This window comes from Rhinatrema bivittatum, chromosome 2, assembly GCF_901001135.1.
Source record: "Rhinatrema bivittatum chromosome 2, aRhiBiv1.1, whole genome shotgun sequence".
NCBI lineage: Eukaryota > Metazoa > Chordata > Amphibia > Gymnophiona > Rhinatrematidae > Rhinatrema > Rhinatrema bivittatum.
The window spans coordinates 582,402,793-582,422,434 of NC_042616.1; the positions used below are offsets into that span (position 1 = coordinate 582,402,793).

General features: G+C 44.1%; 1 protein-coding gene across 1 annotated transcript in view; it reads left to right on the top strand.

The window, feature by feature from the left end:
* Nucleotides 1–19,642, top strand: part of LAMA1 (laminin subunit alpha 1) — a 395,343-nt gene that overhangs the window by 226,548 nt on the left and 149,153 nt on the right. The window contains exon 32 of the mRNA XM_029591028.1: nucleotides 18,591–18,784. Within this exon, the coding sequence (XP_029446888.1) occupies nucleotides 18,591–18,784 (194 nt within the window). The remainder of the gene's footprint in view (nucleotides 1–18,590; nucleotides 18,785–19,642) is intronic.

A 19,642-nucleotide genomic window follows, 5' to 3' on the forward strand; every position in this document is an offset into this window, starting at 1 on the left:
CTTTACAGGCTGGCCATAGAACATTAAGGGAAATTTCCTAAAGTAGGATTTCATAACGTTATTCACAACCTGTTATTAATAAATGATACCAAGAGAGTATTCCTCTCTAAAACATCTGTATTGGAATTCTCCAGGAAACTGGTCAAATTCGCTGGTATATTTACTGAATTTATTCCTCTTGATGAGGCTCTCTTATTCAAAAAGTAACAACAATTAACAAAGGGAATATTATCAGAAGGAAAAGAGAGAGCTTCTGTAAGAAATCTTTTCAATGTGATGTAGGAAATTTCTCCAGCGATTTTAGGAAAATGTAAGATCCTTATATTGAGATGTTTAGTACTGTTTTCAATTGCTTTCAAACGTCTTAAACAGGAAATCTGATCTCTAAGAATAGCCCCATTTAAATCCTGTATAGCTTTTATCTTATTCTCTGCCGCGCCGACTTTATTCGAAATTTCTTGTACTTATTCTTGAATTTCATCTGTTTTCTGATGAAAATTATAGGCCACAGAGTCCATTTTTTTCTCCAACCTATTTAGTGAGGCCCCGAGCCCTGCCACCAACTCCCAAATAGTCTCCAGGGTAATAGCCTCCGGTCTGGGTGGTATTAACGTTAATTCACCCCCCAGTGCTCGGTGTCACCTGGCCACGATGTTCCTCTGGAGACACCCATCTCTCACACTTCTCACGGGGTTCTCCAGCAGACCCAGCTGCCTCTCCTCCATCGCCGTGGTCAACTTCTTCCACGGCATCCAGGGTATTCTCGGCGTTCAGCACTGCAGTCGAGACTGCCCCCTCCTGCCCCGTCGCCTTCACCGTGTCATCGGTAGGCGCCTGGGCTGCGTCTCTACCGGGGTCATGTTGAGCTGGAGGCTGGCGCTTGGAGGGAAGCTTCCTCCAAGAAAACTCCCCTCTCTCCTTCGCGGGGATTCCCAAGGAGTTCATCAGTTCCCTGTTCATCCAGAGTAGACAAGAAATGCTCAATGTCGAGCTGTGTTAGCGGTGGTAAGGATTCGGAAGGGTAAATCCTTACTTTGCCTTTTCTCTTTGCAGGCATAGCTCAATATATTTCAGGAAAAAAGAAAGTTTCAGCTCATGCGTTCCGTGCACCGTTCTATGCCGCCATCTTGCCTCCTCCTTTTTATTGTTTTTGAACTTATGTCAGGGCCAGAGCGGAAATAAGTTGCATGAGTCCTCGGGATAGTGTGTACAATGGCACTGTCCCGGCCCGCCCCCTGCCGCACTCCTCCCCACCCAGACCACGCCCCATGGCCTGCCCCTTTTTAAGGGCACATCACTTCTGCAGGTATCAGGTGTACTTTTGAAAATGTGCACGTCACGTGCAGCGCCCAGCCACACACGTAACTGCCGGAATTTGCGCACATGGCCGATTTAAAATTCATCCGACAGTGCACAAAATCAGCAGACAGGATGGGGGCCATCCGTCAGATCTGAATATGCTCACGGTGCTGGGTGGCAGCTGCTACTACAAAGAAGTCTCCCATTGCTCAGCATCACAGATCCTGCTCCGACCCTCCTTCCTTCCCATCCCCAATAGCTCATTAGGCCTGATGGGCCTAGAAGTAACATTAAGTCAAGCCAGCCCTGATCCTGCACCACTCAGTCTGTGTCCTTTCCTCTGCAATTTAAAGGGGCAGTGTGCCAGGTAACTAAATAAATAGCTTGAACCACCGGCTCCCATATATATTCTTGAGGAGAGGCAGGGGGATTATAGAGAGGGTGAGGAAAGGCAAGAGGCTGATGCTGGGGACAGGGATGAAAAGCAAGGGGCCAGATACTAGGATGGGGGGGGGGGGGGAGGAGACGAGAGAGAGGAGTATAGGGGAGGGGCAAAAAGGAGGCAGAGAACAGATGCCCCAGGAAAAATGAGAAGAAACTTTGATGCTGAGACTACATTCTTTGGTGCCCCAAGTTTCTGTCCTCGCCTCCTCTTCCCTTTCCTTTCCCAGTACATGTTCCTGTCTTCGACTGCCCCATTTCATGTCTTGGCAATGACTGATCTCAACTATGCTCCTCTAATCCAGTTGCTTTTCTAGCTGGTGGCATTGCTCCTATTACATGTTTCAAAACATGGAGGAGGGTGAGTTAGGGGATTTCAGCTGCCAGAGGGGAGGGGGCAGGGGGACATGGATAATAAACAACATGCTGCCCCTGCCTGTCATCAGTGAGGCTTCTCTTTCAGGGAGAGGGACTGAGGAAATAGCAGGGGTGAGAGTGAAGGAGGTGAGGGTATCATAGGGGGGTGGGAGTGAAGGAGTGAGGGGATTGTGGGGCAGTTTGTAAAGGAAGATGAGTGAAGAGGGATTGTTGGGAGAGGGAGGACGTGAATGAGGATGAGTGAGGAGATTAGAGGGAAGGGAAGTAAACCCGGGAAGATGAGGAGATCAGGTGGGTTGGGTGGGTGAGGAAGAGTAAGGGAATGGGGAGAAGTGTGTGAGGGAGAGGGAGGGGAAGTGGTGTTACTGGGGGCTAGGGCTTCCTTCCTTCTTTACTGCTATCCAAATCTTCTCTCCTCCTCTTTACCACCCCTATCCCTAGTTCTCCCTTCCTCGTCATCCCAATATTTCCTCTTTCTCTTTCACCCCCACCCATGATACTCCTCCTTCCTACCTCCTCCTCTTCCCTTATTCTCTTTCCTTATCTTCCCTGATTCCCCATCCTTTTTGAAGCTTGTAAAGGTATTTTATATAAAGGCAACATATCGAGGGGAACTTGGAAGTTTTTAATCTGATAAATGGTGCCCAAATAAATGACTATTTCTGTATATTTAGGTCACATTTTCGTGGTCTCAGATTACATCTCAGATTACATCTCTTGGTACTTGATGATTTTCTCTCTCTCTGTACATAAAACAGAATAATCACTTAGTACTGATATTTCTATTAGTAGTGCTATTTTTTCATTTTCTCCCTTACCACTTGATTTGGTTTTCTAGCATCAAGTATTTAATTGGTCTGGAGATTATTTTACTCCATGATTTATGTGAGGAATGCATGCAAGATAGAATGTCATTAACTGTAAATGTAAATTTAAAAAATGCTAGTGGGAATGTGGGAGGAGCTTGGAGCAGAATTAGAGGTGGAGCTGGGGTGGAGTTTAGTTGGCCCCGCAAAACAAAATAGCATTCCGCTGCCGCTGATATATACTAATGTTACACGCATAACTCCTTTCAAGTTTCATTCTTATGCTTTTAATATGAAAAATGTAGGTAGGTCTGCTGCCTCTTACAGAGAAAGGGAAGCAACACTAAGGGGCGGATTTTCAGAGCCCTGCTCGTGTAAATCCGCCCAAAACCGGGCGGATTTACGCGAGCAGGGCCCTGCGCGCCGGTGAGCCTATTTTACATAGGCTCACCGGCGCGCGCAGAACCCCGGGACTCGCGTAAGTCCCGGGGTTTTCGGAGTGGGCGTGTCGGGAGGCGTGTCGGGGGGGCAGGGCCGGAGCGCGCGGCGTTGCGGGGCGTGTCGGCAGCGTTTTGGGGGCGGGTACGGGGGCATGGCTACGGCCCGGGGGCATGGCCACGCCCTCCGTACCTGCCCCCAGGTCGCGGCCCGGCGCGCAGGAGGCCCGCTGGCGCGCGGGGATTTACGCCTCCCTCCGGGAGGCGTAAATCCCCCGACAAAGGTAGGATGGGGGTTTAGACAGGGCCGGGCGGGTGGGTTAGGTAGGGGAAGGGAGGGGAAGGTGAGGGGAGGGCAAAGGAAAGTTCCCTTCTAGGCCGCTCCGATTTCGGAGCGGCCTAGGAGGGAACGGGGGTAGGCTGCGCGGCTCGGCGCGCGCAGACTATACGAAATCGATAGCCTTGCGCGCGCCGATCCAGGATTTTAGCCGATACGCGCGTATCTACTAAAATCCAGCGTACTTTTGTTTGCGCCTGGAGCGCAAACAAAAGTAGGCTGTTCGCGCTCGTCTGAAAATCTACCCCTAACAGAATAGTATTATTTTTTGAAGAATCACATTTTCTGTAACTGGACCTCCATTACTAGACATAAATCAAGCCACTTCCAGAAAATCGTTGTGTGGCTTGACTTTGACTGCAGAATTACAGACAGCAACTTTCAAACTATGTGCGGAATTGTAAAGTAAATTAGTTCTTTTAACTCATAAACTTCGTCAGTTTTCAAAGAGAAAAGTTCCCCTTTGAATATTGGTTCATAAAATATATGTGAAAATACCTGCAGTTGTTAGACTTTTTCCATTGAAAGAACGTGCATACGCGTAGGTGCTCAACTGTGCACATAGGGGCGGATTTTCAGAGCCCTGCTCGCGTAAATCCGCCCAAAACCGGGCGGATTTACGCGAGCAGGGCCCTGCGCGCCGGTGAGCCTATTTTACATAGGCTCACCGGAGCGAGCAGAACCCCGGGACTCGCGTAAGTCCCGGGGTTTTCGGAGTGGGCGTGTCGGGAGGTGTGTCGGGGGGCAGGGCCGGAGCGCGCGGCGTTGCGGGGGCGTGTCGGCAGCGTTTTGGGGGCGGGTAAGGGGCGTGGCTACGGCCCGGGGGCGTGGCCGCACCCTCCGTACCCGCCCCCAGGTCGCGGCCCGGCGCGCAGGAGGCCCGCTGGCGCGCGGGGATTTACGCCTCCCTCTGGGAGGCGTAAATCCCCCGCCAAAGGTAGGATGGGGGTTTAGACAGGGCCGGGCGGGTGGGTTAGGTAGGGGAAGGGAGGGGAAGGTGAGGGGAGGGCAAAGGAAAGTTCCCTTCTAGGAAGGCAAAGGAAAGTTCCCTTCTAGGCCGCTCCGATTTCGGAGCGGCCTAGGAGGGAACGGGGGTAGGCTGCGCGGCTCGGCGCGCGCAGGCTATACGAAATCGATAGCCTTGCGCGCACCGATCCAGGATTTTAGCCGATACGCGCGACTACGCGCGTATCTACTAAAATCCAGCGTACTTTTGTTTGCGCCTGGAGCGCAAACAAAAGTAGGCTGTTCGCGCTCGTCTGAAAATCTACCCCATAATTGTTAACTCCTCCCTGACTCTGCCCCCGAATGCCTCCTGTTTCTGCACATAAAAGTATGTGTATACTAGCACTAACGGGTGCATTTTGGACGCGCTAGCTTTACCCCTTATTACCCACCGGTGAGAAGTTGTACATGTGCATGCGATGCAAACAGCTCCTGGCTCTCAGAGAACGAGTCCAATCTCTGGAGGCTAGAGTGGCAGACCTGGAGGAGCTTAGGCAGACAGAATGGTATATAGATGAGACCTTCAGGGACATAGTAGTCAAGTCCCAACTTCAGACTGGCAGCCCTGGTGCTGCCTTGGAAGAAGAAGGTCTCATGAAGGGAGAGCACCAACCAGGTGCAGCAGGAAAGGATCCTGTAGCAAGGACCTGCTCTCCAGGTGATGCATTGTCCTTTCGTACTGAGGATATTTCCCCAAGGCCTACTGCCCAGGAGGGAAGGGTTAGGTTGGCCGTCATAGTTGGTGCTTCGATTATTAGGAATATAGATAGCTGGGTGATTGGTGGGCGTGAGGATCGCCTGGTAACATGCCTACCTGGTGCGAAGGTGGCCGACCTCACGCGTCAACTAGATAGGATTTTAGACAGTGCTGGGGAGGAGCTGGCTGTCGTGGTACATGTGGGCACCAATGACATAGGAAAATGTGGGAGGGAGGTTCTGGAAGCCAAATTTAGGCTCCTAGGTAGAAAGCTTAAATCCAGAACCTCCAGGGTAGCATTCTCTGAAATGCTCCCTGTTCCACGCGCAGGTCACCAGAGGCAGGCAGAGCTCCGGAGTCTCAATGCGTGGATGAGACGATGGTGCAAGGAAGAGGGATTCAGTTTTGTTAGGAACTGGGGAACCTTTTGGGGAAGGGGGAGTCTCTTCCGAAGGGATGGGCTCCACCTTAACCAGGGTGGAACCAGACTGCTGGCGCTAACCTTTAAAAAGGAGATAGAGCAGCTTTTAGTCTAGAACAAAGGGTAAAGCCGACAGTCGCTCAGCAGCGCATGGTTCGGAGAGGTATCTTCAAAGGATACTAATGATGCATTAGAATTAGGGCATCCTGACAGTGAGGTTCCAATAATTAGAAAAGTAGACCAAGTGCCTGTAACTAAAAACTCACCTGAGCTAAAAAATTCTAACTTATCCCTATCAATTAAAAAGCAGAATGAAAATACAAACAAAAAACAAACTTTGAAATGTTTGTATGCTAATACCAGAAGTCTAAGAAGTAAGATGGGAGAATTAGAATGTATAGCAGTGAATGATGACATAGACTTAATTGGCATCTCAGAGACATGGTGGAAAGAGGATAACCAATGGGACAGTGCTACAGGGGTACAAATTATATCGCAATGACAGAGAGGAGCACTCGGGAGGAGGTGTGGCGCTTTTATGTCCGGGATGGCATAGAGTCCAACAGGATAAACATCCTGCATGAGACTAAATACAAAATTGAATCTTTATGGGTAGAAATCCCTTGTGTGTTGGGGAAGACTATAGTGATAGGGGTATACTACCGTCCACCTGGTCAAGATGGTGAGACGGACAGTGAAATGCTAAGAGAAATTAGGGAAGCTAACCAAATTGGTAGTGCGGTAATAATGGGAGACTTCAATTACCTCACAAAACACGTTGCAAAAGATTTTTTAAACTTTTATGTGCAGGAATTTATCGGACCGAGGATTAAAAGTGACCCATTGTGGTTGAAAGCGTGGCTTACTGCCTGAATCAACCAAGGGTGGTATGATGGTCCACATAGTGAGATAAATTCCTGCACATAAAAGTTTAAAAAATCTTTTGCAACGTGTTTTGTGAGATAAGTGTGGTTCGTTGCACAATACTTATTAACTGTTTCTGTATAGTAGACTTCAATTACCCCAATATTGACTGGGTAAATGTATCATTGGGACACGCTAGAGAGATAACATTCCTGGATGGAATAAATGGTAGCTTTATGGAGCAATTGGTTCAGGAACCAATGAGAGAGGGAGCAATTTTAGATCTAATTCTCAGTGAGAACAGGACTTGGTGAGAGAGGTAACGATGGTGGGGCCGCTTGGCAATAGTGATCATAATATGATCAACTTTGATTTAATGACTGGAAGAGGAACAGTGTTCAAATCCAAGGCTCTCGTGCTAAACTTTCAAAAGGGAAACTTTGATAAAATGAGAAAAATTGTTAGAAAAAAACTGAAAGGAGCAGCTACAAAAGTAAAAAAATGTCCAAGAGGCATGGTCATTGTTAAAAAATACCATTCTAGAAGCACAGTCCAGATGTATTCCACATATTAAGAAAGGTGGAAAGAAGGCAAAACGATTACCGGCATGGTTAAAAGGGGAGGTGAAAGAAGCTATTTTAGCCAAAAGATCTTCATTCAAAAATTGGAAGAAGGATCCAACAGAAGAAAATAGGATAAAGCATAAACGTTGGCAAGTTAAATGTAAGACATTGATAAGACAGGCTAAGAGAGAATTTGAAAAGAAGTTGGCTGTAGAGGCAAAAACTCACAGAAAAAACTTTTTAAAATATATCCAAAGCAGAAAGCTTGTGAGGGAGTCAGTTGGACCGTTAGATGATCGAGGGGTTAAAGGGGCACTTAGAGAAGATAAGGCCATCCCGAAAAGATGAAATGATTTCTTTGCTTCGGTGTTTACTGAAGAGGATGTTGGGGAGATACCCGTAATGGAGAAGGTTTTCATGGGTAATGATTCAGATGGACTGAATCAAATCACGGTGAACCTAGAAAATATGGTAGGCCTGATTGACAAACTGAAGAGTAGTAAATCACCTGGACAGGATGATATACACCCCAGAGTTCTGAAGGAACTAAAAAATGAAATTTCAGACCTATTAGTAAAAATTTGTAACCTATCATTAAAATCATCCATTGTACCTGAAGACTGAAGGATAGCATATGTAACCCCAATATTTAAAAAGGGCTCCAGGGGCAATTCTGGAAACTACAGACTGGTTAGCCTGACTTCAGTGCCAGGAAAAATAGTGGAAAGTGTTGTAAACATCAAAATCACAGTACATATAGAAAGGCATGGTTTAATGGAACAAAGTCAGCATGGCTTTACCCAGGGCAAGTCTTGCCTCACAAATCTGCTTCACTTTTTTGAAGGAGTTAATAAACATGTAGATAAAGGTGAACCGGTAGATATAGTATACTTGGATTTTCAGAAGGCGTTTGACAAAGTTCCTCAATCCTCATGAGAGGCTTCTAGGAAAAGTAAAGTCATGGGATAGGTGGCGATGTCCTTTCTTGGATTGCAAACTGGCTAAAAGACAGGAAACAGAGAGTAGGATTAAATGGACAATTTTCTCAGTGGAATGGAGTGAACAGTGGAGTGCTTCAGGGATCTGTATTGGGACCCTTACTTTTCAATATATTTATAAATGATCTGGAAACAAATACGACAAGTGAGATAATCAAATTTGCAGATGACACAAAATTGTTCAGAGTAGTTAAATCACAAGCAGATTGTGATAAATTGCAAGAAGACCTTGTGAGACTGGAAAATTGGGCATCCAAATGGCAGATGAAATTTAATGTGGATAAGTGCAAGGTGATGCATATAGGGAGAAAAAAACCCATTCTATAATTACACAATGTTGGGTTCCATATTAGGTGCTACAACCCAAGAAAGAGATCTAGGTGTCATAGTGGATAACACATTGAAATCGTCGGTTCAGTGTGCTGCGGCAGTCAAAAAAGCAAACAGAATGTTGGGAATTATTAGTAGGGATGTGAATCGTTTTTGAACGATTAAAATTATCGTTAGATAATTTTAAAATCGTCCAAAATCGTTACAGTGCACGATACAATACAAATGCCCCCGAATTATCATCAGGGCATTTGTATTGTATCGTTAAATAGGGCGCGGGAAAACCGGCACACCAAAACAACCCTAAAACCCACCCCGAACCTTTAAAACAAATCCCCCACCCTCCCGAACCCCCCCCCCCAAAATATTTTAAATTACCTGGGGTCCAATGGGGGGGTCCCAGCGCATTCTCCCGCTCTCGGGCCACGGCTGCGTTGAGAAATGGCGCCGGTGGCCCTTTGCCTTTATGTGACAGGGCAAAGGTAGCGCCGGCGCCATTTTGAAGATTGGCAATACGGCCCGCGTGCAGGAGGTCGCTCCCGGACCCCCGCTGGAATTTTGGCAAGTCTTGTGGGGGTCAGGAGGCCCCCCCAAGCTGGCCAAAAGTCCCTGGGGGTCCAGCGGGGGTCCGGGGGCGATCTCCTGCACGCGTGACGTCGGGAGTCAGGAACCAAAATGGCGCCGGCGCTTCCTTTGCCCTGTCACATGATAAGGGCAAAGGGCCACCGGCGCCATTTCTCAACGCAGCCATGGCCCGAGAGCGGGAGATCGCGGGAGATCGCGCTGGGACCCCCCCACTGGACCCCAGGTAATTTAAAACATTTTGGGGGGGTTCGGGAGGGTGGGGGATTTGTTTTAAAGGTTCGGGGTGGGTTTTAGGACTGTTTTGGTGTGCCGGTTTTCCCGCCCTCCCCCGATTTACGATTTTAACGATTTAACAAAAAAAAAAAAAAAAAAAGAGACAATCAGATTTCCCTCACCCCCCCAGCCAAAATCGATCGTTAAGACGATCGATCACATGATGCACACCCCTAATTATTAGAAAGGGAATGGTGAATAAAACGGAAAATGTCATAATGCCTCTGTATCGCTCCATGGTGAGACCGCACCTTGAATACTATGTACAATTCTGGTCGCCGCATCTCGAAAAAGATATAATTGCGATGGAGAAGGTACAGAGAAGGGCTACCAAAATGATAAGGGGAATGGAACAGCTCCCCTATGAGGAAAGACTAAAGAGGTTAGGACTTTTCAGCTTGGAGAAGAGAAGACTGAGGGGGGATATGATAGAGATGTTTAAAATCATGAGAGGTCTAGAACAGGTAGATGTGAATCGGTTATTTACTCTTTCGGAGAGTAGAAAGACTAGGGGGCACTCCATGAAGTTAGCATGGGGCACATTTAAAACTAATCTGAGAAAATTCTTTTTTACTCAACGCACAATTAAACTCTGGAATTTGTTGCCAGAGGATGTGGTTAGTGCAGTTAGTATAGCTGTGTTTAAAAAAGGATTGCATAAGTTCTTGGAGGAGAAGTCCATTACCTGCTATTAAGTTCACTTAGAGAATAGCCACTGCCATTAGCAATGGTAACATGGAATAGACTTAGTTTTTGGGTACTTGCCAGGTTCTTATGGCCTGGATTGGCCACTGTTGGAAACAGGATGCTGGGCTTGATGGACCCTTGGTCTGACCCAGTATGGCATTTTCTTATGTTCTTATGTAAGGGGTAATAGCGCTTTCAAAACGCGCGTCCAACCCCCCCGAAACTAATTGCGCCCGCAACATGCAAATGCAAGTTGATGGCCCTATTAGGTATTCCCACGGGATACAAAAAGTAAAATGTGCAGCCAAGCCGCACATTTTTACTTTCAGAAATTAGCGCCTACCCAAAGGTAGGCGCTAATTTCTCCGGGCACTGGGAAAGTGCACAGAAAAGCAGTAAAAACTGCTTTTCTGTGCACCGTCCGACTTAATATCATGGCGATATTAAATCGGAGGTCCAGAAAGTTAAAAAAAAATTAAAGAATAGAAAAAAAAAATTGAAATAGGCCTGCGGGTCGAAAACCGGACGCTCAATTTTGCCAGCATCCGGTTTCCGAACCCGTGGCTGTCAGCATGCTCGAGAACCGACGCCAGCAAAATTGAGCGTCGGCTGTCAAACCCTCTGACAGCCACCGCTCCTGTCAAAAAAGAAGCGCTAGGAACGCGCTAGTGTCCCTAGCGCCCCTGTTCATGAATTTTTCATTCTGTGGAAATTCTACATTTTGGTTCTTTAATTGAAGTCTTCTAGGTATTTGAATGGTTGTGTTCTAACTCTCCTTTCTCTATTGTCCTATAGAGCAGGGGTGGCCAACTTTGGTTCTCAAGAACATCAAACAGACCTGGTTTGCAGGAATATCCACAATAAATATGCATGAAATAGAATTGCATGCACTGTCTCCATTTTGTACAAATATATTTAATGTATATTGTGGATATCCTGAAAACAAGGCCTGTTTGTGGCTTTTGAGGACCAGAGTTGGAGAGATTCATTCTTTAGTTTCTTCAATATGGCTTATAGTGCAGACTAGGCATCATTTTGATGGCTGACCTTTGAACTGCCTCTGCCTTTGTTATAGTTAGTGAGGTTTCGGTGGACCCTTGGACACTGTGGCAACTGACCACACCCATGGGGGGAAGTCCCGTGAGGGGGCACAGGTCAGGCTCAACTCTGGACACACAAACACAGATAGTTATTTATTTAGACAGTTTGAGAAACCACCAGAGGTGGCAGTAGTGAGTAGAAGATGTAGCCCAGCTGGGCTTGTATTCCCCAGGATGCTGGAACAGCGGTTTCTCCGGTAACAGTGCTGTAGTGGAGAGAACTGAGAAAGTGAGTACAATAAGACATTCACAGAGTCCCAAGTATGGCGAAGTCTTGAGATAGGGAAAGCTGGCCCTCGAGGAGCGAGTACCAGATCCCTGGAGGTAGAGAGACTTGTTGGCAAAGTACTCACACAGCAGTTCCACATAAGAGATGGCACTGGCGCTGGAACGGAGGCAAGCCCTCGAGGAGCGAGTACCTGGTTCCAGGGAGACAGCTTTGAGAAGTAGATGATAGTAGTACTCACTGATGGTGTGTGTAGCGAATTCCTCCATAGTAAAGGAGATAGATGCAGGCAGCGGGTCAGGGAACATGGGTCCTTGAGGAGCGAGTACCGGTTACCTGACAGCGACCTGAAGGAAGCAAAGAGGCCCCTGAGGAGCAGGCACCCTGTTAGCAGAAAGAGTCCAGTTGAAGTTGGAAGGCAGAGTAACTAGGTACGGAGAGCGAATCCCATCCGTAAGATTCCCCTTGCTAACTCAACGGCTAGCAATAAACAGTAGGCTTAAATATCCGGGCAGCGTGACGTCATTACAGGGAGACGCCCTTGAGGAACGCGCCAATGAGGAAATAAGAATGAGGGCTGCGTGGTGCGCATGCCCTAAGGTACATGGAGAGCAAGGTGGGAGGCAGAGCCCAAGCTGGTCCGGGGATGCCGGAGAAGACGGCAGACGGATGCCGTGGCAACCAGGCGTCCATCAAGAGTAGGAGGAGTCGCAGACAAGGAAAGGTAGGCGGGGTGAAGCCGTCGGGCAGCGACGGTCGCAACAGCCTTATCAGTGTTCATTTGTACATATGGTCTCCAGTACGGAACACGTTTCTCGAGGTCTCGGAAACTCGTAGCACAGAGTAGTCCATTCTAGTCCTTAAGCACCTCAAAATGGTCAGGTTTTCAAGATAGCCACACTAAATATGCATAACATACATTTGCATGCACTGTTTCCTCTGCAAATGAACCTCATGCATATTCATTGGGGATATCCTGAAAACCTGACTGACTTGTGCATTTCAGGACCGGAGTGGCTGAACCCTGGTGTAGAGGGATAATATTGCTTCACTTTCTTCTAGAGATACCTCTTTATCTACCCATAATACCATTATTTATCCCAACTGCTTTATCACATTGTCTGGCTACCTTAGGGTCATCAGAGATGATGACCCCCAGTTCTTTCTTGTTTGTGACTACTAGTTCTTCATCTCCAAACAATTATTTGACCCTGCATTCCACAAACTGATTTTGCATTTTTTCTTCCAAACTTTAAATTTTTTTTTGTTTAAAGAATGTTTAGATCAAGAAAAGCAAAAAAATGTTGAACAGAAAGAAGCACAATATTCAGCATGAGAGAGAGAGAACTATTCAACAAGAAAGTATGAAGAACAATAAATACATTCTCAAGCTGGCCCGTGCTTAATCAAATCCTCAGTTACTCTGCCTTCCAACAGAAGGAAAATCAAAAGAAAATATTTGAGAAGAAATCCCAGAATAACTAGACTGCATCTTTCATCTTATTTATCCCCTGCGGCACAAGCACTGTGTTGCATTTTGCTTTGATTGAGAAGCTCGTAAGAAGTGAAGATAACATATTCCCAATTATTCTCTGCATAATAGAACAGTATGCACTTAATTGTATATAATGAAGTCAAAGAGGGATTTTAACATCACAAATCACAAAAAAGAAGGCTGAATAGATTGCACATGTTGCCAGAACTGTGATGTCTTATTCTTATGTAGATTTTTTTAAAATATATTTTATTCATTGTTCTTCATGATAATCAGGAGCTGGGTTGTAGTGAAGATCTTTTACTCCAGTTTTCAGGTGTACAATTTGCTTCATAAAATGCATTTGTCTGTTTTTATACACACATTGCCCATGCAATATTTTCAACTACAATTTTATTTATTTTTTCTTGAGTATACTTTAACACTTTGTGGGATTATTGCCAACATGTACTGGATCTGTTACATTTATTTTTTTTTATTTTTTATTACCATGTGATTGTCACGTAACACCTCAGCACTATCCCTAACACACAATCAGGGTAACCCTGTGGCCACTTGGGGGGGGGGGGGGGGGTCCTGCCAAGCACTGCCTGCACCAGTTTCTACACTTGACAACCTCCTGCCTGTCTCTGGGCAAGATCCCTGCCAGCAAGCTATTCCCTGGTGGTTTGTAGGGACACTGAGACCCCTCACAGCTAAAGGTCACACACTCTTAACAACATCTCTGATGATGAATTCCAGAGCTTAATTGTGCCTTGAGTGAGAGAGAATTTTCTCCAATTTATTTTAAATGTGCTACTTGGCTAACTTCAAGGAATGCCCCTAGTCCTTGTATTATCTAAAAGAGTAAATAATCGATTCACATTTACCCCTTCAAGTCCTTTCATGATTTTGTAGACCTCTATCATATCCCGCCTCAGCCATCTCTTCTCCAAATTGAACAGCCCTCATAGAGGAGCCGTTCCATACCCTTTATCATTTTGGTTGCCCTTCTCTGTACCTTCTCCATCGCAATTATATCTTTTTTGAGACGTGACAACCAGAATTGCTCACAGTATTCAAGATATGGTCTCTATATGGAGTGATACAGAGGCATTATAACATCCTCTGTTTTATTTGCCATTCTCTTCCTAATAATTCCTAACACTCTGACTTTTTTTGACCACCACAGTATGCTAGCTAATGATTTCAATATAATCAACTATGTCGTCCAGATCTTTTTCCTAACATGGAACCTTCATTGTGTAACTATAGCATGGGTTATTTTTCCCTATATGCATCACTTTGCAGTTGTCCACATTATATTTAGTCTGACATATAGATGTCCAATCTTCAAGTCTCACAAGACACTCCTGCAATTTATCACATTCCGCTTGTGATTTAACTACTCTGAATAATTTTGTCATCTGCAAACTGATCACCTCACTCATAACACCTCTTTCCAAATCATTTATAAATGTATTAAATACCAGTCCAAGTACAGATCCCTGAGATACTCCACTGTTTACCTTTTTCCACCTCGAAAACAGACCATTTAATCCTACTCTCTGTTTCCTGTCTTTTAATCAGTTTGCAGTCCACAAAAGGACACACCTCCTATCTCATGACTTTTTAGTTTTCTTAGAATCCTCTAATGAGGGACTTTGGATTTTCAGAAAGTGTTTGACAAATACACCACATCTATAGGTTTATCTTTAATCCACATGCTTATTGGCTCCTTCAAAAAATGTAGTAGATTTGTAAGGCAAGACTTCCCTTAGGTAAATTCATTTTGGCTGAGTCCCGTTAAATCATGTCTATCTATATCTTCTGCAATTTTATTCTTTATACTAGTTTCACAATTTTACATATTGGGTTATATTGACCAGCTTCCAGTCTTCAGGTACAACGGATAATTTTAATGATAAATTACAAATTACATATAATAGTTCTGAAATTTCATTTTTGAGTTATTTCAGAACTCTGGGATGTATACCATCCAGTCCAGGTGATTTGCTACTCTTCAGTTTGTCAATCTGGCCTTCTACATCTTCCAGGTTCACCATGATTTGGGTCAGTTTATTGAATCGTCACCCTTGAAACAATCTCTGGAACAGGTATCTCCCCAACATCCTACTCAGTAAACGTTGATGCAAAAAATTCATTTATTCTTTCCATGATGATATTATCTTCCCTAAGTGCCCCTTTAACCCCTCAATCATCATGAGAGGTCTAGAACAGGTAGATGTGAATTGGTTATTTACTCTTTCGGATAATAGAAAGACTAGGGGGCACTCCATGAAGTTAGCATGTGGCACATTTAAAACTAATTGGAGAAAGTTCTTTTTTACTCAACGCACAATTAAACTCTGGAATTTGTTGCCAGAGGATGTGGTTAGTGCAGTTAGTATAGCTGTGTTTAAAAAAGGATTGGATAAGTTCTTGGAGGAGAAGTCCATTACCTGCTATTAATTAAGTTGACTTAGAAAATAGCCACTGCTATTACTAGCAATGGTAACATGGAATAGACTTAGTTTTTGGGTACTTGCCAGGTTCTTATGGCCTGGATTGGCCACTGTTGGAAACAGGATACTGGGCTTGATGGACCCTTGGTCTGACCCAGTATGGCATGTTCTTATGTTCTTAAAAAGTTTTTATTATAAGTTTTTGCCACTATTGCCAACTTATATTGACATTCTCCTATTTTCAAAGATTAAATTAGTTTGATCTCTGAGTTTGTTTCAACATATCAAGTGGAATAAGTTCAACAAACAAGTTTCAGGTGTTGCATTTTTATTGGATTAACTTAATCGATTTGTGACTAGCTTTTGAAAGGTTTCATAATCCATAAAGATTCCTAAGTAGCTTTAAAGAGTTGTATTGCTTTCATTAGGTCAGTGTAAAATGAGTTTATTTTATGTGTGTATTTTTGTGATAGTTTTTACTTGTAGTTTGGATAATTTTTGCCAGGGAGTAAAATTCATTCAGCTTGAAGTCAACTGAATCTAAAAGCAAAGGCTATTTTGAGTTTCTCTTGGAATCTGTACCTACTTTTGATGTGTATTGATAGCATCAGGTTTGCTTTTCTTTCTATTCTGTTAGATACCATTGACAGTTTTCTTATAATGTTGTACACTCCCACATCATGATTGGGTAAGTACAGCATTTCTATTGCTAATTAGGCTGCAGATCTCCTAAAGGTATCTGCTGCATACTGAAGAATCACAGACAGAATAGCAAAGCTTTTAGGGGAATTTCACAACTGCTATCATTGGTGCAAATTCCTCGGGTAGTTCTTGCCTGCAGAATATACACTAAAAGGCGAATTAGAGATGTGTGTGCATAAAATAGATGTGCTATTTTCTAAACCTCGCACATAAGTGCAGAAGTACCGGTGTGTGAATAACTGCTCATGTAAAAGAAAATAGGGGCAGAGTAGGAGTGGGTAAGGGGTATTCCAGGGTGGGGCCAACATATATGTAAACAAATTGTGATTTTTATAACCTGTGAAAGTGGCACGCTTATGGTTGTTACCCGCACATATCTACTTCTGCTATTTATCAGGTGTAAGTCAGAATAAAACTCTTTATAGCAAGATATTACTGGATGAGAGGTCTGGTCAATAGAGGGGCCCTGATCGCCTCATGATAGACTGGGCAAACCGGTGGACTAAGAGGGAATTTCCTTCACGTGCTCTTCTTATAAAATGTGCTCACTTGCGCATGTAAAAGCCAACAAGTCCTAAGGAAAATGTGAAATTCCTCATTTAACTTCTTAAAATTAGGAGCACACATACATGCAAAAGCCATATTTTATATAATGCATGCGCACTTGTGCGGATGATATACAATTCATGTGCATATGGACTTGTGCGCGTTTGTTTTAAATTGACTTTCCTTTTTCCTAAGGGAATATATGTGTGTCCTTTTCCCTTTGAAAATTAACCCAGGAAGACTATCCACACAAATTTTTCACCTGCTAATTTGTGTGGGTAATTTTCCAGTGAAATATTGCATAAATACTTGTGACAATTCACAAATATGCAGGTTAAGTGCAAACCTGTCTCCAACCCTGCTATGAGCACCATTTCACACAGAGGGTAAAGTTAGGCATGTAGTAACACTGTGTGCACGAGTTTACCCATACACACGGAGGGTAATTTTAAAAGCAATTTATGTTGGTAAAATGGTGCATTTCCCATGGAAATAGGCTTTTACAAAATTGCCCACAAGATATGCAGGTAAATTTATGTGATTAGTGTCTGTATGCACATGTTTACCCATCTATAGCACAAGGGTTCCCGAGTAGGTGTTAGGAAGGAGTTTGCATGCCATTGGTTTTTTAAAGCATGCACAAATAAATCATTATCCCAAAAAAGCCCTATGCAAACATATTAGCAGGTGCAAATGTGTGTGTGTGTGTGTGTGTGTGTGTGTGTGTGTGTGTGTGGAATTTTGGTGGAATAATTTTCAAAGAGAAAGTACATGCATTCTTTCCCTTTGAAAACTGGTATAAAGTCCATGCATAATTAACTTTTTAAATTTATGTGGATAGTTACAGAAATAATTGTAAGCCATATTATGAGCTGAGCTGTTAACAATGATATGTAATGCTAAATATACATGTTTTGATGTTTTACTATACGATAAACCCAATGTAAACTCTCATCTCTCCTGACACAGCCTCCCCAAGGAAACACTGTTCCGTGTTGAGGGACGGTTCCTTGATTTAACTCTTGTCTGTTTGGAGCCTTCAAATAAATCAGTATTTAATAGGGATGTGCATTCGTTTGCGACAAAATAGGAAATATCGTCTCTATTTCCTATTTCGTCGCATTTCGGGAGGGCGCCGAAACGATAAGAAAACCCCACGAAATTTTGTGTGGTTTTCTTATCGTCTTTCGGGGATGGGGAAGAAAGGGCTCATTAAAAAAAACAACAAAAAAACCCAAACCTTCCCCAACCCTTCAAATTTAATTAATTGCAACCCCCCCCCCCTCCTAACCCCCCCAAGACTTGCCCAACCCCCTCCACCCAAGAGTTACTGAAAGTCCCTGCTGATCCAGCGGGGACCCGGGAGCGATCTCCCCCTCTCAGGCCATCGGCTGCCACTAATCAAAATGGCGCCAATGGCCCTTTACCCTTACCATATGACAGGGGCTATCGGTGCCATTGGTTGGCCCCTGTCATATGGTACGAGCAATGGATGGTCCGCGCCATTTTTTAAGATGGCGCCAGCCATCCATTGCTCCTACCATGTGACAGATTAATTAAATTTGAAGGGTTGGGTGGGTTTAGGGTCTTTTTTTTTTTTTTTTTTTTTTTACAACCCCCTGTCTGTCCCCCCCGGTTTTGGGGCTTCATTTTTTTTTTGGGGGGGGGGGGCAGATGAAATAAAATCGGCCCGAACTGCGGGAAAACAAAATTTCCCGTGGTGGGCCGATAATGAAATTTCCCGTGGCGGGCCGATAACGAAGGCTAAATAAACCAAAGGTTTGGCCGAATCACATCGCTAGTATTTAATTGATTTTATGAACTTTTGAAATGGCCTGAATTTTATGGTTACACATCCCTCTCATTGTTAGGTTAAGGTCTGACATCAGTTTGTTCCAGTTATGGAAAGAAATAGTTTTGTTTTAGCATTGTGTGAAATTATTCTATTCTCTTTAGATGCTCTGTTAGCTATTATGGCAATCCCAGTGAGCCTGGTGGAAAATGCAGCCAGTGTGAATGCAATCCTAGTGGTTCTGTGAACAATCACTGCGATAGCATATCAGGGCAGTGTGTCTGTAAGCAGGGTGCAACTGGCCACCTCTGTGACACATGCCAGCCGAGACACCTCCTCTTGGAAAGAGAATGTGTATGTAAGTATAAAATCTTTCATCAACCTCATACTTTATAATAGTACCAAAATACATCACTCAGATTCAATGTTTGCCTTATTTGTTATTACAGTGTATTCCTTTGTTATAGCAGAATTGTGAGTAAAAACATGCATGCAATTGAACATTCATTTAATAAAACTATGTCTAATATTGAGTAATTTATTTCCTATTGTGATTTGATATTTGAGTTTATAAAAATCCAACTGCATTAATTTACATGGACATATTCTAATTCTCTGTCAACATTGAATCTGAGATTTACTAATGTGAAATAAGTAGGTATACACAAGATGTTTGGGAAGATGACCACTCAGATTTGGTTGGGACTGTTTTGTTTGGATTTGCCCTGACTTGCAAGCTTGCATAACATTTTAAATTTTAACTTAGGAAACCCCCACCCTTTGCAAGTTGAATTGTGTACATAGGGAGGGTAATTTTTAAACAGCTTGCAGGCATTTTCTACCCACAGATGTTAGCCACAATTTTCAAAGTGGATTTCTGCATACAAATTCACTTTGAAAATTTGCAGGTGGGCGTGGAATCCACTGCTTGAGAGCAGGTATAGCTTTATGCGTGTGGATTTATTTACATGCATACATTTGAAAATGGAAAGTAAGAACATAAGAAACTTCCAGGCTGGGTCAGGCCAAGGGTCCATCAAGCCCAGCATCCTGTTTCCAACAGAGGCCAAACCAGGCCACAGAACCTGGCAATTATCCAAACACTAAGAAGATCCCATGCTACTGATGCAATTAATAGCAGTGGCTATTCCTTAAGTAAACTTGATTAATAGCCGTTAATGGACTTCTCCAAGAACTTATCCAAACCTTTTTTGAA